General features: G+C 37.2%; 1 protein-coding gene across 1 annotated transcript in view; it reads right to left on the bottom strand.

Moving 5' to 3' along the window:
- PDE3A (phosphodiesterase 3A, cGMP-inhibited) overlaps positions 1–21,153 on the bottom strand; it is a 311,702-nt gene extending 290,549 nt beyond the window's left edge. The window contains exon 1 of the mRNA XM_011954905.1: positions 19,824–21,153. Coding sequence (XP_011810295.1) covers positions 19,824–20,783 — 960 coding nt within the window. The 5' untranslated portion in view covers positions 20,784–21,153. The remainder of the gene's footprint in view (positions 1–19,823) is intronic.
- Positions 21,154–22,663: the final 1,510 nt, after the last annotated feature.

Here is a 22,663-nt window from a genome sequence, read left to right as displayed (position 1 = left end):
AAAACATCAAAGCGGAACTCAACCTGATAATTTTACAAGGTTAACTTCTCTCCACAGCCTAGATTGTCTCTACTGATAAAGTAAGCTTTTAACTAGTCATATGAAAAGCACTCATCTGCTCAAGGATAAGAACCTTGCCCATGTACTTTTTAAGTGTGATCAAAGGTTACAACAGTATATTGCCCTGGGGATCGTTAGAGGGTTACACAGAAGTTGAAGTCTGTACTGACTCAGGAATATCTTTCATCGGTAGGATTCAGCACCAAAAGTAAAAAATCATCTGCCCTGTAAGATTTAGGACCGTGCTTAACATCTAATCTTAAATAGGGTGATAGTCTTTGCACAAATTAAAATAGCCAAAGCCTACAACCTTTCTGTGTTTGTAGTGATAGGCTGGGCACAAGAAGCTTCAGTTCTAAAAAGCATGTACATACTAATCAGGAAAATATGGTGAACTAACGTGGCTGTGGTATTAAAATATTTTGTGTGAACTAAGAAAATTGAGCAGCTTCAAGCAGACAAGGTCACATGAGGTAGAAAAGTAACATACACTGAATATGTCCAAACCAAACACATCATCTTCCCTCCTTCATCCCGAAACTAAAATAAACAAAAACTGATCTGATGCTTTTCTTCCTCAGTGACCAGCACCACTATCTTTCTAGTTTGTCAGGTTCACAATTTTAAGAGGTGTTAATGCCCTTTGTTAACACCTTCCACTATCAATCACAGGCTAATCCTCCCAACTGCAGTTTTGTGTTTTTTTTTTTTTTTCTTAAATCATCTTTCCTGCCCACCACTAGTATCTTAATGAATTTTCAATGTCTCTACCCAGGACTTTCACAATACCTCTTAAATGCCTCCTTGTGTCCATTTGGGTCCCCACCTAATCCACTGCTAGTATAATTATGTTTAAACTGTTCACATCACTCTTAGGTTAAAAAATATAATGCTTGGTACACATAAAATATCAAATTCCTCAACCTAATCTTAAAACACTCAAGTTTTCATCCCGCCTGCCCTGGACACCGGCTCCACATTCCCCTTATTGTACCTCTTAACATTTCCCACCATCCCACCTCTACTCCTCAGTACAAAAGCAGGACGATCGGTTCCACATGTCTTTTCCACAACCCAGTACGCACTCTACACCTGGTGTCCAGCTCTACAACACATCTTAATCCTTCCCTACCTCATATCCTCTGGGCCTTATGCCCACAGAGGAAATATATAGAAATATTCTTTTACAAATACCCTAGGTTTTTTTTTTTCTATTTTAGATACATTCTTTATATTGTACTAAAATTGATTACAGTTGGCTTACTACTAACATAAACACATGAGAAAGTTAAACATAAATCAAAAGGAAAAATCACAAAAGACAGGAAGACAGAACTTTACCAGAAATCCATGTTAAGAGGGTGATGGTATTTGAGCATTAAATTTAGCCATGGCCTTTCTGGAGGGCAAAGTTCTCATGACTTTCTGTTTTTCAAAGCATTTATCCCTTGGCACTACAATCATTGGTTACTGTAGTATCTTTACTCAGGGAGGGTACAAGGGTAGTTCATTTCTGAATCTTCCCCCCAGCAATCCCCACACTTTCTGGGATGTTGTGGGCACACTTCAAACGTTCTGGAATAAAAAACGCAAACAGTGTAAGTTTTCCAAGGAGAATTCCCACAAGCCAGAGATCCCCAGCTGCAGTCTAGGAGCCAGCCATGCTAAAGGTGACTTTCCCACTAAAAACAAGAAGCACTGACTAGTAAGTACTGGCACTCTGGTCTTCCTTACAGTTCAATTCCTGTGTCCATTAATAACCTGACATTCTGATTGATGAGATATAGTTTTATTATTAGTGTGCCTCCACAGTGGATAACCTCTAGTTTTATGGAAAAATTGCATCTCTGACCTGCAAGACTGAGATCTGGATTCCACCCAAACGCTAACTTCAGTCCTGATTGCCCCCTTTCCTCCTCACACACACATAAAGAGAGAGAGAAAGGAAATGGCTACCAACCTCTGTCACCTTAACTCAACCATCACAAGTATGATCAGCTAGTACTATCCTGCTAACTCTTCTTCGACAGAACAGTAAAAACTGGGTGGAATGATTGATTGAGTAAAAGTAATTTTTCTGTTTATATTCTCTGATTCTATCATATTTTCTTCTAGAAAGATTTTTTTTCTTGGTTAAGTGAGAGCACACTATTTTTCTAAGTAGTTATAGAAACTGTTTCAATATTCTCAAATTTATTTCTGCAAAATTGTACAGCTCTCCAAATGAAAAAGCATTTTAATAATCCTAGATGTGGCAGCATTTTAAAAAATATTATGTACACATTGCTTTCTTTCTGTATTCATTTATTCAAACAAGCAATAGCAAATGGAAATGTATAAAGTTCCTTAGTCTTATGCAGGATATGCAGGGAATACTCAGCAAAATCCTAAGAAGCAAAACTGAAGTTAATCAATACTATATACAGTGTATGTAACTCAAATACATGAAAACAACAAAATACAGAAATAACTCATTTTTAGAAAACATGCTCATTACTTTAAACAATAATCATTATGAACCTGATGTTTATTTGTAACCTTATTGGCCTGGTAATCAGTGAGGTAGTACAATACTCTCTTCTACATGTTTTGTAAGGAATTTTCTCTCCGTAGCAGAATAACATTTGTTTTCATGTTCATCTCAATGTATCAGTTGTGGTGGCAGAGTTTTGTTGCCACCCCTAAAACAAAAAGACACCAAAAAGCCTTTGTAAAAACTCAAACACATTTCGGTATATATGTACATATACGTGGATGTATATATTTTCATAAAACTCTGCCTTCAGGTAAAGTTACAAAAATTGTCTGCAGGCTGATCTAAAATTTCAGGGATCTACCTTGGAGGATCAGGTACCAGTAGGATCTCCGATCTTATAAGAAATTTTAAGCCTGTCCAGCCGTCTGGGTCAAAAATTAGGAATGCAAAGGATTTTACTTCCAAGGGTGTTCTACACAGTATTGAACATCATGCATTACCATTCCTAAAAGCACCTGGAGGTGCAATTTCCATGTCTCCAACCCAAACAACCACTAAGGCAATGGCCCTAGTAAATATTCTGTGAACATATCCAAAGGAACAATGTCAAAGGACTACATTTCTTTATAAAGCTTTGTTTTTCTGATTGTAAAATACGTGTGAAGGTTTGAAAACTTACAAAATACAGAAAAAGGATATAAAAGTACGTAAAAATAACCCATTATTCTCCCACATAAACAAGAATGAACATCTTGACAAGTTTCCTTTCTGCTATGAATTTGACCTATCCTCAATTTTGTTTCATGATTTCACTTTCCAGTCATCAAAAGTATTTTCCCATGTGATTTAAAAACTCTTCATTTCACATATTTTAAAATATCTTATCTTTTGTTGTTCCTAAGCAGTATGTAAAAATGCTTCATAATCAGAAATTAACCACAATATAGAATCAGCAAACTCTAAACTTACAGAGCAATCAGCTATCATAATTTAAATATTTATAAAGCACCTATCATTGAAGTGCTCTGTAGGTCAACAGATGGTCTGAGTTAATAGGAAAACAAAATAGAAGTATTTCCTCTATAAAAAGACCTGGGATGCATTGGCAATATGTCTTTGATGGAAATGGGATTTGTCAGACTATTCAAAGACTAATAGAGAAAACCTTGAATTTTCTTTGAAAGTCTCATGTTTTCGCTATAGTAGAGCTTAAGATGTTTACAGCATTCAAAGAATCAGAGGGGATACAAACAAATGGAAAAACATTCTATGCTCATAGATAGGGAGAATCAATATTGTGAAACTGGCCATACTGCCGAAAGTAATGTATAAATTTAAAGCTATTCCAATTAAACTATCATTGACAATCTTCACAGAATTAGAAAAAGCTACTTTAAAATTCATATGAAACCAAAAAAGGAGCCCACACAGCCAAGACAATCCTAAGCAAAAAGAACAAAGCTACAGGCATTACGCTACCTGACTTCAAACTATGCTACAAGGCCACAGTAACCAAATCAGCGTGGTACTGGTACAAAAACAGACACATAGACCAATTCAACAGAATACAGACCTCAGAAATATGACTGCGCATCTACAACCATCTGATCTTTAACAAACCTGACAAAAACAAACAATGGGCAAAGGATTCCGTATTTAATACATGGTGCTGGAAGAACTGGCTAGCCATACGCAGAAAATTGAAAGTGGACCCCTTCCTTATACCTTATATAAAAATTAACTCAAGATGTATTAAAGACTTAAATTCAAAGCCAAAAACTATAAAAACCCTAGAAGAAAATCTAGACAATATCATTCAGGACATAGGCATGGGCAAAGATTTCATGACAAAAACATCAAAAGCAATTGCAACAAAAGCAAAAATTGAGAAATGGATCTAATTAAAGAGCTTCTGCAGAGCAAAACAAACTATCATTAAAGTGAACAAACAACCTACAGAATGGGAGAAAAATTTTGCAATCTATTCATCTGACAAAGGTCTAATCAGAATCTACAAGGAACTTAAATTTACAAGAAAAAGGCCAGGCGCAGTGGCTCTCACTTATAATCCCACACTTTGGGAGGCCGAGGCAGGTGGATCACTTGAGGTCAGGAGACGGAGACCAGTCTGGCCAACATGGTGAAACACCAACTCTACCAGAAAAAAAGAAAGAAAAAACAAAAAAACAACCCCAACCCCATTAAAAAATGGACAAAGGCCATAAACAGACACTTCTCAAAAGAAGACATTTATGTGGCCAATGAACATATGAAAAAAAAGCTGAACATCACTGATCATTAGAGAAATGCAAATCAAAACCACATTGAAATACCATCACATGCCAGTCAAAATGGCAATTATTATTAAAAAGTCAAGAAACAACAGGTGCTGGTGAGGCTGTGGAGAAATAACAATGCCTTTACACTGGTGGTGGGAATGTAAATTAGCTCAACCATTGTGGAAGACAGTGTGATGATTCCTCAAAGACCTAGAACCAGAAATAGCATTTTACTCAGCAATCCCATTACTGGGAATATACCCAAAGGAATATGAGTCATTCTATTATAAAGATATGTGCATGCATATGTTTATTGCAGTACTGTTCACAATAGCAAAGACATGGAATCAACTCAAATGCCCATCAACGATAGATTAGATGAAGAAAATTTGGTACATATACACCATGGAATACTATGCAGCCATACAGAGGAATGAGGTCATCTCCTTTGCAGGGACACAGATGGAGCTGGAAGCCATTATTCTTAGCAAACTAATGCAGAAACAGAAAACCAAACACCACATGTTGTCACTTATAAGTGGGAGCTGAACAATGATAACACATGGACATGGGGAGGGGAACAACACAGTGGAGTCTGTCAGGTGGGGTGACAGGGTGAAAAAAAGCAGGATAAATAGCTAATGCATGCTGGACCTAATGCTTAGGTGACAGGTTGATAGATGCAGGAAAGCACCATGGTATATGTTTACCTATGTAGCAAACCTGCACATCCTGCACGTGTATTCTGGAATTTTAAAATTAAATTAAATTAAATTTTTTAAAAAAGATATGAGGACTATCAGCTGCAAATACATCTCTTTAAAAGGAAGAGCATGTGAATGACACAAATTTATTAAAATTTCATCTTGTTAAAATGGATTTTAAAATATAAAGACATTTATATCAAAATAAAATTTCAAAACCAACTTTTATTACACAAAACGTTATAGCATCCTAACAAACTGAAAAACTTGTGAAAAGTTTGAGATGCTTGATTAGAATTTATTTCCATGTAAGCAGATTTTATGACCTTCCCGAATGTCAGGTCTCCAGTTTGCACATCTTCTGGAAGGTGTAGGCAGAAGATAAAATTAGAAGAAAAAAAAATGTCAACCCAATTAGATCTTTTTAAAGCAAGAAATAAAGATAAATATTCCTTTATTATTTGGTCCCTAAAATAAGAGAAAACATTAAAGGAACTCTCTGTCTATCCTCAAAGGAAGTATCAGTTCAACACCCAACTTGGCAGTACTGATTTCAACATATATTTAAAATCTGCCCCTGACATTATCATTTTGGTCCAACTCCCAATCATCTCTGGATTATTATAACAATCTTAATTGGTTACCTTCTTACATCATAACACCTGTTCTCACTCTACACAGAGAATATGAGACATCCTATTCAACATAAGGCTGGTAACATCCTTTCTTTACTCAAAATCATTTGATGGTATCCCATCTGCCTCAGAAAAAGTCTTGCAATGACCCCCCATGGCCTATGTGATCTGCTGTCCTCTCCTCCTCACCTTTTTCCATCTTCTATCACAAAAGTGGAAATCCATGGACTGTCTGTAACCAAGTTAGGAAAGAGATGACCACTCTAGGCAGAATTTATAAACTGAAACCAATAGGAGTAGCCTGAGACTCCACAAGACTCCTGCTGCTCCTAGGGCCAAACCAAAATAACTACCTCAGACTAGACTGAAAGATCATTCAATAAGTGGAAAAATCTGGAAGAAGAGTGGTCTGAGGGTTAAGGCCTAGAGTAAAGCCCTGTGGAAGCTGGTAAAAGAGAGAGCATCCTGAGAAATATTTTTATGTGATAAAATAAACACTCACTACCTTCCACTGAGGGCTACAGCTGAGCCAGGGCTTAGCTGTATTATACAGTTAATAAGCAGCAAGTCCCTGTCATTTCAGAATAATGGCACCACTGGTATATAATGAGAAAAAGGATGGGCATGACTGAAATTTTACCATGAAAAATGAAACTACAATTTTTGGAAAATCATTTTGTTTTTCAAGACAAAATATAGGTTATAATGGCAGATAGAGTACAGAGCAAATTTAAAGCACAAATCAAGTTTCTGTACTTGGGGTTACAGGACACACGACACACTCCATTACTTTTCTTAAGTATCTCTCTTAAGCCGTTTTCAATGAAGCACCTGAAGCATCTGAAGTCCCTGTCAGATCTGTCTCCTATTGTTACATTATCTGGTTCCTAGGACACCTCACTTGGCAGTGGTTTTGCTTACAATGTAACTCCCTAATACCGTTTTAATTAACTTCCATTAAATTTGCATATTTTGTTAAGACTTGTGAGTTTTTGTAATCAAATGCAAATTTGTTTGCATTGTTTTACATAGTGCTTTCTGAAATTTAGCCTATAACCTTCAATGACCTGGCCCTAATGGGCAAGAATATGTATTATTCACGTTCAGCTGTGCACAATGTTTTAAAAGAACCTCTATTATTTCATTAATTTGACCTTCGCAACCTTAAGAAATCAGTTACATTATTCTTATGGTATAGACAGGGTACTAAAGTTTTGAAAGTTTAAGAAACTGGTATATAATACAAGCTTTGGTCTGTGTCAGTCCAGAGAGTGTGTACATTCTTTCTATTTAACATTTGTGTAGCTATTTATTTGGTTTTAGCCTTTATAACAGCCATATGAAATACGCAGTGAAGCTGACATTCCTATTCCTATTTTACAGATGAGGAAATTGATATCCAGGGTGATCAAAAAAACTTCTTTGAGGTATCATTAAGTTTTTTGAACTTCAAAGAAATGAAATCAAAGTGAAACATTCATGAACGTGATAAGTTCATAAACTATAGTGTTTGTGTATAGTTTTTCCCCATGATACTGACCCTTCTTGTCTGAGCCAAGCACTTTTAAACTATTTGTTGAATTGGACTGCCAAAGCCAGAACTTCCTGTACAGTTTCAGTAGACAGAAATTTCTAGTCCTGTGATTCTCAACAGAAGCAACTGGGGTATTCCTTAAAACTGCAGATTTCTGGACCCCACTCTACACTGAACTGAATCAGAGTATCTGGAGGGCTACAGGATCTATAATCCAGTATTGAAAGGTCTGAATTTCAAAAGTTTTCCCAAATAATTTTTATTCACAGTAAATTTTGAGAACTACAATAAACAGCTCAATTTAGAGGGTGTCAAATGATATGTAATTACATGTAGGTGAAATTAAGCAATGTCCTCACAGACTTCCAAAGCATCTAAGGCAGGTTGATTAATCTATTAACCAGAGGCATTTACTGTTATAATTCATAAACAATAGTTTGATTAACATGGCATTATAGTTATATAAGAATAATTATCAACAGGGGAGAAGTTAGAACAAAAGAAGAATCTAGTCATACTGAAATGCTTACAATGTAGCAAATATTCAGTGTAAAATGGAGAAAGTTCTGAGATTTTTAAATAAAAAACTTGCTGACATTTTTAATTAATTCTGGTCATATAAGAGGTAAAAGTTCACATAAGATTGCTATTAGCATACATGTATAAGTAAAAATGATAAATGTGCTAAAAAGTTAAAGAATAAGAATCAATGTCTTGGAAACTAATGAGTGTCAGGAGAGTTCGTGAATAGCATTAGGATCTCTTACACAGACCATCATCCCCTGAGTGGTTTTGGTCTAAAGACAGATCTTGAGGCAATGCATGACTGGATTTCTCCCCCAGCTTCCAAGAGTGTCTTTCTCAGTGTCTTCTCCTCTTTTCAAACCATATAGGGTTCTAGTTTTTACGTGAACTAATATTATGTCCTCAAAATATCATAAAATATTTTTTGAAAGCTGAGGAATTATTGATTTGATTTTGATCTAGTCTTCTTTCTGCACAAACAAAAATACTACCATTAGTTTTTGGCACTCATTTTTATGATGGTTTTCACATCTGAATGTCACTTTATTTTTTAGATAGCTTACTTAATCGGTGTTTAGTTATATATGTATCCAACATTCCCAATCTAATTCTCACATTTTTTATTAGGACTAGTTAATTGCTTAAGGAAGTTTGATCAAAAACACTTAAAAGTTCTAGCTGTAGTTCTGTAAAGGGGTTAAGATGAGTAAATCTAATTGTTATTTAAGTAAAAAGGAATGACGAGAAGTGGACAAAATGAGGCTATTGCCTTAATAACTATGCTGTAATTTAGATCCTACTTATCTAGCAAAAAACAACTCCAATTATAGGAAAAACAATCCCTAGGAATAAAAACAGACACGATTCAAGATGATACACACAGCTCCTTGTCTCAAAATGCAAACAAATGATTTTGCTTCTAAAATGTTTTACAAAATTTAAACTCACAAATAGCTTCATTATATTTTATTTGAGTTTAATTTATAATGAATGTCTCAGTTAGTAATATATTTTTTCAAATAAAAACCATATTGAGATTTTTTAAAATAGTATATTCAAAACACTCTCAAACTCTGGAAGCTGTCAGTGATAGCAAACTCTAAAAAGTCTGCCTGTGAGAACACTTGACATCTACAGATAAAAAGAAACTTGACACCATAAGGTTGGAAATCACTTTTTTCCTAAACATTGTATTCCTAGTTCATCTCATGTCATGATCATCTGCCTAACATACTCAAAAGATATGTCTCTGATTTCAGTGACAGGATATGACAATACTGTACCTTCTCTAAGTATTAAAACTACAGCAACAAACATTCTTATCTGACTTAAATTGTTCGATTTTCACAAGTCAAGTTCTATTAAAAACTAGGTGGACCAAAGAAAAATGACTGAAAAGCTAAATTTATTATTCCATAGAACCCTATAAGCTTCTGATTTTTCAGTTCAACTTGACTCTGAAATTAGGCTACCAAATTTCTAGATCATTCCACATGATGTAACTAGCACTGCGGTTGGACAACATTTTTAAAAAGTCAATTTCACAATGTCATCTCTGGAAGCAACCATCTCAAACTTTGTTTTGTAATTGATCATAGTTAAAAGCTACAGAGATGGCATTTGCTTTACATGAGACTTTTCACAAAACACAGCTATTCAGTAAGGACCTCTAACAAGAATGCAGACTACTAGAGTGTAAAAAAGGTGATAGCAGAAGAGCACCTGTCAGAGCCCTGCGGGATGGAAGGGAAGAAAATAAAGACAGAGTTTGTTCTCTCTCAGTGTATTTGTTGAATGTGAAATACACTTGATATTTTATTTTTCTAAAAGATGAACCCTAATTTCAGAAATCTTTCAAAGTTTTATACTACAATGATCTTGGTGGTAGCTTTGGTTATTTTCAGTTGAGAGTGAACTAAAAATAATTATCTAGGACTCATGCTGAACATGGGACTTCCTACCAGTAAGGGCACAGCTCCTTATGTAACATATGCAAGAAAGTATTTTTTTAAGTAACCAAAATGTAAACATCACATTAAAAATGAAAATGTATAGGTTTGTTGACAGTCTATTTCTTCTCTTCTTTCCACAGAAATTTCCTTAAATCAATTAAGTCACCACCTCAATCTCAGGAGAATGGGGAGATAAATATTTCAAGTTAAAAGTCTCTTATTTCTTTTTCATCCATTTTTCCTACCATCCAGCCAGCACTTACAATAAGCAAGACACTGGGCCAGAATTTTCTAAATGAAATGCTGATGGTTGAGAAAAGGAAGCTACAAAAATTTGATTCCTTTTATAATAAAAATTGTCTTAATCTAAATCTGACTTCCTTAGTTCCTGAGATTAGAAAGCAAATTCTCAATACGGCATAGGCAGTTCAGCAGGCTCTCTCCCTTCCAGACTTCCTGAGGGACTGCTGCTGAGGCTGGACCCCGAAATAATAACTCCCAAACAAGGGGATGTTTCATACCACGAGGACAAACACTGCTTGCTAAAGAGCATTTCTGAAGTGGATCTCTAAAATACCATAAAAAATAAAAACTATTTCATTTATTTGTGTTCATGCCAGCTTAAAAATGGGCTAAGGATGCTGATTCCACATAGCAGTATAGCAGTTGCCACAAAATTAAACATTCCCCACTGAATAATATCTCTATGACTTCAAACTTCCATTAGGTCTCTTTAAGTGGTTTATACCTGGAGGAAACACTCGCCACAGACATAGCATAAATATTCAGTTATTTAAACTTACTTCACAAGATGGAAAATTTTTACTAAAATCCTATTAAACCAAAACCACAAGATTCTTGCATAAAATTATTTCAATATTCTAACAAGGTACTGGGAGAGACAGAATGGCATTCCTTAAAATTTGAAACACATTCTGAGGGAGAATAATCTATTAGGTAAAAAGAAAATGAAATGAAATGAAATAAAACGTGTATGTAGATAGACATGGAGAACAGAAAAAGACTGACCAAAAAAAAAAAAAGTACCGGAACATCCTCTATATTAATTTAAATCAACTTCAAAATTGACCAGAGCTAACAGTAACTAGTTACATTCAAGTATAAACTCTTTCAAGCAACAGATGTGTGTTACAATGACATTTCATTCTTCAGCTAGCTTCTTCAAGAAGTCTAAATTAAGTCAACTTTATCAGAAGTGAGCCAGTGTCCACATAATTTCATTTTATCCAAATGTGCTTCTTTGTATACCATGATTCTATTGCCTTTTGATCTTTTTAGAATTCCTAGTAAGTGAAAATCTATCTGTCTATGATAAAAATCTATCTATACTTAATCTTCAGTGTAAAAATAAATACTATACCTTGTCCCAAGCACTGAGAGTATCACACACAGATATAAACATTATACACAAAATAAATGTCTTTTAAAAAGTTAATCTATATATCTACATATAAAGTAAAATGCCATATATAATTTTCCCTTTATTCTTGATGTAGCTTTGGAATTATGGCTACTGTTAATGAATTCATAGGGTCAGGAAAGGTGATGGAGAGGACATGATATTAAACATTTCCAGACTTTTTCATCTGAAATCAGTTTGAAATTGCAAACCAGAGAGAACTCAGAAAATGGCTCCAAAAGTCACCTAATCTCAATTCCTAGTTTAAAAATTCCACACAATCAAAATCTCCAATCCACTCTATACACAAAATGAACCATTTCCATTGTGTTTCCATGGAAGTGGTATTTAGATAAGCAATAGTGAAAAGTCATCAGCCCTTTACAGACACTGTTACAATTTTCATCCATTAAAGCGATGAACAGGTTTGTGACTTTTAGTTTCCTAAATTACAAAGATAATGACCTGCACTACAAACATAAGCACTTTCATTTCTAAAGAGACATTAGATAACCCAATTATAGACTAATCATCATGAACATGTGTTGTGTTTACAGTGTATCCATAAGCAATGCTTGTGACATACCAAACTCCTAAAGGTAAATTCATAATTAACTGGAAATATTGATACTGTGTTATAAATCAGGTTAACATAAAGGTCTTTTATTAAGGAACTCTGCTAAATCTCCCTCCCCAACGAAAATAATCGTATTTTAAAACAAATGCAATAATGAGAAATGAAGAAAAAAGGGGAGATAGACTTGGCAACTATTAGAGTGGTACAAAACTGAGCTATCAAGATTACAGATATAATTGTAAAGACTGTATATTGTTATTAAATCTACAAAGATTTTTCATTATAACTGAAGAGGTGACATTAGTATCTCAAATATTACAAATCTTTAAAAATATAGAGCTGCACTGCCCAATATGGTAGCCATTAGCCCCCTGTGTCTATTTAATACTTGAAATGGGGCTAGGCCAAACTGAAATGTGCTTTAAGTGTAAAACACACACAAGATATTTAGACTCACAAAGAAACAGAATGCAAAATATTTCATTTTTTTTATACTGATTACATCTTGACATGCTATGTGGTTAAATATTATTATAATTCATTTCACCCGTTTCTTGGGTGTGTACGGCCTCTAGAAAATGTCAAATCCAATGTATGGCTTGTGTTGCATCTCTATTGGACAGTGCTTATCTATAATGTTTATAGGGCTGTTTTCATCAAAGCCACTGGGTGACACTGTTTCTTCACTAAATTGATACAACCAAAGCAATTTTCTGCCAGGGGAAAATCACACACGCACACACACAAATCATACATGCACACACAGGTACACGCACATGCACATGTACATACACACACCTCAGCAAAGAACGCGTGACCCTTATAATCAGTCATCTTCTCAGGATGAAAGAACATGAGTACCCTTAAAGTAATGTTATGACTATTGTTAGCAAGACTGGTTATCCTTGAAAGCTTTAATAATCATTCACAGATTCCTAAATAAGAAATGACAGTTCTAATCAGATAAAAAAACACAGACATTGCTTAGTTTGTGACTCTTCACAAACAGCTTTCCATCTTCGAAATGGTAATGTTCTTCATGACCTCCTCTGATATTATATCCCATTTACTTTTATTTTAATGAAATTCTAAGGAAACGCTGCAAAATAACAGGTGAAAAAAATTACCAGCTGTTTTTGCTCATGAAGAAATGCCTTACCGATTTGCAGATTACGTTTTGCCTGGAATTTTGAAATCCTGAACATACAAAAATCAACGTATTGAAAATCTAAAATAAAAATATTCAATATTTCAGCCACTGCTAAATACTTTTGTTTGATAAGACTCCACAAAGTTAGACTTTTCAGTGCAATTGATATTTATTTATTCGACAAAGTCAAGAATAATTCATTCCAGAGGCTCCCTGGTATTATCTGATTACCAGAAAATTCACTGTAAGGGCTGAACAAGTTTTGTGCTATTTACACATCTTACACTCAATCTGATGACTCAATCTTTTAATACTGAATGAGAATTTACAGTTGGCTCCATGTGAAAAATTACAAATAATACCTAGGCTTAAAGTCACCAGGCCGACTCCTTTTCTGCTCTGTTTCCCCAGTAGCATAGTCAAGTCAAAAAGGAAATGGACAAAAGCCATCTTGCCTCGGGCTATCTTCACACATTTAGCTAACTCTCAGTTTCCTTCTCTCTAAAATCAGAATAATTCTACTCTACTAATTACAGCCTTTTCAGAATTAAGCATTTAAAATATCAGTGCAACCAGCTGTTTACAGTCATAAACTAACTCAACATTAATACAATCACTGTACTATTTTGAAGTGTAACATGTCCTAAATCTAACAATATTTTACCTTTGTTTCAGATCAGACTGTAGAGGTACACCAAACTAATTTCCATTTTCCAAAATATTCGCCACGTCTTCAAAATGTAAAGTTGCTTAAAACCTAAACCATTGATGTTTAACCATGTATGTGTTGAGGACCTTCTGAAAACCTATGACACTAAGACTTTTTGCTCGTAAGAATGAATAAATGAAGTTTTGCATATAATTTCAGAGCGGAGATGAATGAGTCCTGAAGCCAGGTTAAAAACCTGCTCTAAGTTATTATACGCATTTCTCCATTATCTAAGATTTCACTGTGACTTCCCTTTTTCTTATGTTCATGTCTCATTACTCTCACTAGGCTGTAAACTTTGGAGAGACAAATGCTGTGTCACATCTCTCTGTGTATTATTTGTATCATTTTTAGCACGAGGACTAACGCACAGATAAAATGTGTTGATCTGAGACCTGGTAGGTTGATTGATCAAAGGCCTTCATGGATAATGGGTAACATTAGCTACAGGCAGCATCTTCTTTTAAAACACTGGTGTACATTCACAATGAACAGGTATGGCCAACTAATATTTTTTACAGTTGTTATACAACACATCTTCCTCTAAACTACAACTCAGGCGCATCTGCTAGACTTTTTTTTCAGTAATGAAATCTGTATATTTTATATCAATAACAGCACAAACATACATTCACAATTCTAAGTTAAAACAATTCCATAGTAGCCTTACTAAAAAAAAAAAAAAAAACTCCTTTCATAAAAAATACTACCTATCGTGAAAGTATATATAGGTAATTACCAAAAGGATTCCAGTTTCTATATAAAGGAATTATCTTCATTTGAACACTAATGGAACACACCTTTAGGTACAAGAATAGGAGACTGGACTTTCTGAGGGTCTTTAGAATTATTTCACAGAGGTTCATTAAACACATGAATGCGGAATATAAGCATACAGTTTTTTAATCTCAATTTGAGGGAGTTTTTTTAGAAGACATAAACACCACACAGAAATGGAGCAGGAAGACTCCAATGAAGAGGAGACACACGGCAGCCAAGTAAACAATTCACCATAAACCTGTAGGGTTATGCATCACTTCCGAGAGCATAAGACGCTTCGCCATCACCCAATGCAAAAGCATGATACAATAGCTGCATTGATTATCTTCACACATCCAGGACAGTACAACTCACAACAATAACTCTTTCTCAAAAATACAACTCCCATCCTAATCCCAAAACAAACTCTTTCTTTTGATAGATAAAATAACACACGCTTTCAATGAAGTCGACATTGACTCTACTGGGCTGACCGACACAAACCATATTAATGGAAAAATCTCAAAATATATAGGCATACTTCTAATTTTGAGGTTTATAAACATCCTACCTTGACAGAATGATAACTTGCTTAGAAGTAAAATTGAATTTGTAAAGCCTTTATTCAACTAGCACTCTGAAGAGATTATTTCTCAGAGCTGAATTTCCTAATAGACTACAACAAATTCACACAAATGTCACTGCAGATAGAATGAATGTTTTTTCTCGCCAGTGTCACTCACCCTTGCCTGCCTGCACCCCCTCCCCCAAGGCTTTTCAAAATGTATTTCATACACAGAGTCACTGTTCTGGTTGTTTATTTAATTAACATGACAGCCCAGCATACACAGCATTTCTTTCAGTTCTACAGTTTTAACTTTTTACACTTTCGACTCAATGCAGAAAGAGTAAAATTACTGTGTTCACTCCTTCCAGCCTCTGTAAATTTATATAGATTCACTGACTATTTATGTCACTTAAAAAAGTTTTTCAGTATGCTTTAAATATCTGTATTCACAAAGTAAAATCACAATTTTTGTCCCCCACACACAAAAAAATTATTTTCCTTCACCTTTCCCAAGGGATAAGAAAATCTTGTTTTCCCTTTTCAGTATTTTCAGAAATTGACATTAATTAATTTTAATTCTGTCACCAAGTCATAAGTAATCAGTATTGCTTTTAATTCTGTCACCAAGTCATAAGTAATCAGTATTGCTCGCTGAATCACCATAAACTGAGTAACACTACTGAAATGCAGAAGTTACAATTTAATTAAAAGTCCATGATTATTTCTGAAACTTACTCAATTTGAGCAATATGTTCATACTGAAAGGCATTTAGGAATTTAAACAATGTATTCTACATTTTGAGAATAAGCAGGTTTTTTTGTCAAAGAATAGCAGTGCCTCCCATCCAGTGCCTACCATCAAACACCATGCCCATTTCTCCTAGTTTTGCTTTGCTATTGTTTGCTTTCTCTCCTAAAAGTGTCTTTCTCACATCAGTGATGAAAAACTTGACTCTTCTTTTAATAACTAAGATCAAAATGGATGATGTTGTATCCATCACAAAAAATGTCATCATTAAGTGGTAGAGATGCATTAACGTAACAGTCATATGCCTTTGTGTTTATCTGAAACCACAGGTAAAAATATAAAATTTTTCTTAACAGGTAACTAAAATAAAATTGCATTGGTTTGAAATCTTTGAAAAGTGAATGTGTAAGGTGGTCTCAGTAATTAGAGAGGAATGAGCAGCCAATTATAGTTCTTTATTTATAAAGAGAATGGAGAGACACCCCTTCAAATACAATTTGCAAAAGCAAAAAATTGCAAAATTAAAATTTTACATTGAAAAATAACATATTAATCATGCATAATATCTAACAGTCCAAGAAAGTCTAGGTACCTCTATATATTGCCATGTTTGGGGCCGAGGGCCCAGTGGTACTTTGAGAGAGACATATCTGCTCTGGGATGCGAAAGTCCACTTAGAAAAGATACACACACCTTAACAGACACTTGCCTTCTTAACACGGGCAACCAAAAAAGTAGTTTGACACACTCATCTACAAAATCAGCCTCAGTATTGCAGACGCTGGGTTGGCAGGACTAAACTAAAAGCCAAACAAACTTTATAGTTCTTTAAGCTTTGAAGAAGTATAAACTTTGTTCTTTCCTGAGAATAAAGATATTCCCACTTGCATTCACAGACACCAGTGCTATAGATTTACGGTTCTTGAAAGGAAAAAAGGGAGGGAGAGAGAAAAATGTATCTGTCAGTTGGTTTCTCTTATGAGAATTTTATCATATATTCTCTTTGCACTTTTGGAAATGAGGGTCACTGAAGAGGGATAGTTCATAAGTAACTAGCCACTGCCATTCATACAGAGAAGAAAATGATGAAATTCTCTCACCGGTAAGCCTCACAATGAGTAAAGTGCAAATAAATTCTCAGGAGGACTCTGACAGACTGTGCTTTTAAGTTCTTAAATGACTATTTAAAATTCACTTGTTGCCTCTGAGAATTGTCTTGAGTTGAAAGTAAACACTCCTTCAGAAAAAAGACAGATGATATTCAGGGGAGTGTTACATACTTATTTTATAATTATTTTGATGTTTGACTTCACAAAGTATGCAAATGACAGTGGTACACTTTGCACCCTTAATCAGAAGCTTGTTTCCTTATGATAAAACAGATAAGCCATTTACTATGTAAGCTCCTGAACTTTTCACACAGTAAGGTTAACGTATATGAGATACTGTCCTATCTTATAAGATAGTACACTGTGTTAGTTTCCACCCACTCCCCACAACTATGCTCAGCAACAACTTTTAATGGGTCATATATATAAAAACCAGCCTTCAGTGACACGCACACACTCACCCATGCCCTCATTAAAACTTCAAGTATCTCAATTTCTGCTAAATGTATTCTTGTTTTTCCATCAAGCGTAAGACATAAAGTTTCTCACTTTAGAATAATCTTCATTAACACAGCCTTTAAAAAAAATAGTGACCAAAGAAAATTACAGAAGTAGATTGTAATTACATTTTCCAACAGCATTAATCAGCAAAACATTAAATATGCAATGCTTACTTTGATAACTTTGCAGATAATTCAAATTCTCCATTTATCAATTTAAACCAGAGAAAACCAATAAAAATTTGTGAGTTAATGAACGCTGCTGGTTAATTTACCTAACCACCTTCTTATCTTCTATCCACCCTTAATTTCTTAACTTATAAATGTTAATATAAAATAAAAAAAATTCCACAGGGTGAATGATATCAATTTGGAATCAAGTTGCGATTAAATCCCAGATTTTCCTTAGAAATTATGGTTGTGAATTTTGCAATAATCACATCATATTGCCCTATAAGTTAATGAATAGTGTATTCTGAACATACTTAAAGCTGTGGTGTTTTCATTTAAAAGACATTCTGTCCTCTAACTGTGAAAAGAAATCAAAATGGTTAGTTTACCCTCAAATAGATAACTTACTTTACTTTAACAATTTCCAAATTTTTACCAAAACTAAGTATCAGTCAGTGGCCTGCTTTCTCCTCCACTCTTAGAGTAAGCTTAAACACAGGAAGTATTTGTTTTATCTAAACGAAAAGCAAAAAACTACATTTGTTTTAAAATAAACAGACAATGATGCTGTCATCTACTCTGTTAAATAATGTCAAACAGCCATAGGTCTGTGTAATCAACTCCATTTCAGAAACAAACTAGCCACCCACACCATATGGTGACTGCTATTTCTTAGAAATACCCAAATGATTATCCACAGAATAACCTGAAAAGAAAAAGCTTACTTTATCTTAGGATATTCTCTTGCTCCCTAAAGTTGTCCTAATAGTACCATAGGTAGGCATTAATTTAAAGGGAAAAGTGTAAATTTCCACTTGCTGTGTCTACCCAGCTCCTCCTCCCCATCAAGTGTCAAATCCACTTCAGACAGAGAGGTGAACAAATCTGCTTCAACTAGGGAGGCATACACTTCATTATGCTTTTTTAGACACAGTATGCATTTAAAATTGGGATTTGTTCTTTTATGCCCTTTAGAGCAACTGTTCTATAGTTTTAAGTCATTTAATGATAATAAGGAGACTCATCCCCAAAAGTGACTAAAGTTTTATTTACAACTTTATAATCCCAGGTTCCTCCTCCTCCCACGTTGTGGGAAGATATACACCTCCAGCAATCTTAGAAATGGCCTCCCAAATTAGTATTTCCTGTAAAATCTACATAAATCCATTTGAATTTGCAAATATCCACTTAAGTATGCACATACTAAAGAGAACTGTTTTGTTTTTAGTTGACACTAAAGCGCAGTTGACAATTTTGAACAATTCCAAAGTTCAGACATATTATTCCCCAAGTTGAAGTTTGTGATACAAAACATACTAGCATGTAATAATGCATGCCCCTAAATTATATTTAAAAACAAACTGGGTACCATCAGCTGCAGTCTCTCCAAATAAAACTCACTGCAAAACCAGAAAATGTGTATCAATTCCTCACCTTCAAGCATAGCTTGCTTTGCTCTGGAATCTTTTTACTGGTTTTCATAAATGTTTAATATCATTTCATTAAAAAGACATTTTACTTTTTAAAAAGTAGAAATCTAGTGAAATCTGTGTGTTAAAAAAATCACTTATTGCTAAAAAAGTAAACTTAATTCTAAAATTTCTGCTAAGGAAGGAAGGCGTAAGAGTACTGAAAAGAGTAGGCAAGCCATACACCAGGTGTAGCAGATCTAAAAAGTTGGCCCAGCTGTGGAAGACCCTACACATGCCATCTAGTTTTGTTACTCAATCGTGTTTCAGTTGTTCCCGTTATAAAACTATTGTGTGAAAGAGAGGGGGAGAAAAAAAAAAAAAAAACCCTGCTAGTTTCTTATTAATTCTGAAGTTAGACCACTTTTCTAGGCTATCTTCCCTTTAGTTGCCAGCGCTCGGATTCTCTCCACTCTGCGCCGGTTCCCAAGTGTTTCAAGTTTCCCCAGGAGCCGAGAGAGGAGTTGCCAGTGCTTACCTGTTCCCTCGGTATACAGGGCAGGGAGGTCCTCCGATGGGACTTGCTGCTGCAGCCGGACATCTCGGCGGACACGACAGAGCTGGACCGCCTCCTCCTCTTAAACACCGGGATCTCTTCCTTGGTCCCAGCAATGAGCTGGGACCCCAAATGCTCCCTTGGAGCCGCCTCCGCGGACTGCGGCAAGATTTGTTCCACGTACCTGGCCAAGAGGATCCCCAGCACGCCGGCCAAGTACGCCAGGTAAGGTCTCCAGGCGACCTTGAACCTCTCTAAGGAAATGAGGGACACGGTCCTGACCGCGCTAGTCAAGGCGATCATGAGGACGCCCAGCCTCAGCCTCAGCACCAGCCATGTCGCGGCGGCCAAGCAGCTGAGCACCACCCCCGCGGCTGGGAGCGAGAGTAAGTGATCCTCCCCGACGCCCAGCCCAATCTGGACGAGCGCTTCCCCCCCACAGCAGGCGGCCAGCAGCGCTACAGCCAGAGGCAGGCGCACCCCGGCGCGCAGGAGGTACAAGCCCATCCAGAAGAAGGCACACAGGAGACTGAAGAGCAGCGCTGAGGGCTGCAGCCAGGGGCTGAGCCGCGCGCCGCCCCCGGGAGCACCTCCCCGAGGCCCCGGGAAGACGCCCCCTTCTGCTCCCGGGGCTGCTTCCTCCTCCTCCTCCGCCGCCGCCTCCTTACACTGCTCCAGGTCACAGCCGACCTCCCCGCGGACCAGCCTCACCAGCAGCGCCAGCAGAAAGGACAGGGAGCCCGCGCACAGCGCGGAGGAAAGTTTCCGAGAGCGCCGGAGCGGCTGCAGCACTAGGTCTCCCAAGCAGCCACGGCAGCCCGAGTCCCGCGGCGATGCGAGCTCTGCACGATGGTGGCAGTCCCGGCCCGCGGTGGGGGCTTGACTCACCCCACTGTGGACGGGCTGGTCCCTGACTCGTGCAGCGTCGACGGGCACTGCCATGGTATGGGGTGCCCTCTTCACCGAATTCCCAGTGGCCCCCGACGCCCCCGCCCCGACACGCGCGCGCGCGCGCGCGCACACACACACACACACACTCTTCCCAATTCCACCCTCGGAATCCTTCTCCCCAGGCCCACAATCCACGGAAAGTTTCAGCTTTTGAATAACTCCTGGAGAATGCTAGATGCTCCAATGAGACTTCTTCAAGTTAAAAGCTAGCACGCTCGAGTTGAAAGCAAGCACGGGCAGAAACGATCAGGATTCCCCTTTTCTCTTTGAATATCTTTTACAGATTATCTGTTCTACCCCCACCTCCGATTTATATCCTCCGGGATCTCTTCCTACTTCAGGATTTCAAAAATTGCCCAATGCATCCCGCGCGCAGGAGACGCTGACGCTGGAAGAGTATGGGGCGCGGGGCGGGCTCCGGGCCATTCCGAGGCGCAGCTCGGCGCTGCGCTGCAGCGCGCCGGGCCCGCAGCAGATGGAGGTCTCCCTTCTCTTCCTTCCTGCAGCTCTTTTTCTATCACTCTTTCTTTCTCCTCGGCCGATTCTCCCCGGCACGGCCCCAGGAGGCGAATCGCCATTCCCTGGGGCAGAAAGCAAAGCCTCCCCCGCCTCTGTCAATCCAATTCATGGCAAAGGATGGAAAAAAAAAATGGAAAAGGGGCTGAGAAATAAAAAGTTGCTAAGTCCTGTCAGAGAGAGAGCCAGACCGAGAGACTAGCGGCAGCCGCAGAAGGGAGGGAGGGAGAAGGAGCGAGCAAGAGAGGAAGGGAGGGTGAGAGGAAAGGGAGGGTGAGAAGGGAGAAGGAAATTTGCTTTTTTTTTTTTTTTTCTTCCCACTTCTTTTTGATGCAAGGTTGGTGGCGATTTGCAGTTTTGCAAAGGGGAAACGAGAGGAGACGACTGCTTAAAACTGTATAAAACTGGCAACTGGAGTGATCGACAATTCCGCTTTCTTTCTTTAAGGCAACTCCCTAGGAAAGCTTTCTCAGCCGAGCTCCCGCCCCCTCCTCCGGAGGAGGCGCTACCCTCAGCTCGATTGCTCCTTTGCTGGGAAAGCTGCCGGTTCACCCTACAGGCTGATCCACCGCCCAGCCCACCGCAGCCCCGGGGTGTGGGGGGCTGCCGCTGGTCCTGAGGCCGAACTCCCTAGGACGTTGGAGGGAAAAAAATAAAAAAAGATTGTGTTTGCCTACTTGGCAGATGAGAGCTAACATACTTTCTACTGTCCCTGAAAATGACAGCCACTTCTGTCTTATTCAAAGATGCTCCCAAGTCAGGTACAACAGCAGTCCAATTTCAGGTGACATTGTAATACTTTGGTTGCTCCTGCTGGAAGGTCTGTTTTATGAGAACCCAAGTCTGGCCTGTTGGTTCAAATGATGGAAGAATCAGCCTTACCTCGACCACAATAATATAAAAAGAAAGGAAGGAGAGGCAGCAGTCATTTAAATCCAGTGTATGAGTATTACACAACAGTTTTTGACTGTGGAAGGTAAAATTACATTGAGACTAAGTGACCATATCCTCAAAAAAGGTTAACAAAGTTTAGAAGCCCAGATAGTTCTAATAAAGAAAAACCTCAAGGGAGAGGTGAGGATAGGTGGGTTAACACTAGGAGAGATTTTAGAAGACTGTCTATGGCTGCAAAATACTACATCTTTGAAAAAAGCATATGAAAAAAATCAGGACCTTAGTTATTAATGAGTAAAGGTTCATGTACAGCAGCAGTGTGATATTTGAGAAACTAAAAATTTTCAAGCTAACTTTTTTTTTTGGCAGATTATGAAAAAGAATTCAATATCTATTCAATGGACTTAAACGCTATTGATGTTCCTTGGGATCTGGTTGTCTTTTTAAAACTAAAACAAGAA

This window comes from Colobus angolensis, unplaced genomic scaffold, assembly GCF_000951035.1.
Source record: "Colobus angolensis palliatus isolate OR3802 unplaced genomic scaffold, Cang.pa_1.0 Scaffold11, whole genome shotgun sequence".
Lineage (NCBI taxonomy): Eukaryota > Metazoa > Chordata > Mammalia > Primates > Cercopithecidae > Colobus > Colobus angolensis.
This window is presented reverse-complemented; position numbering and strand designations above follow the sequence as displayed.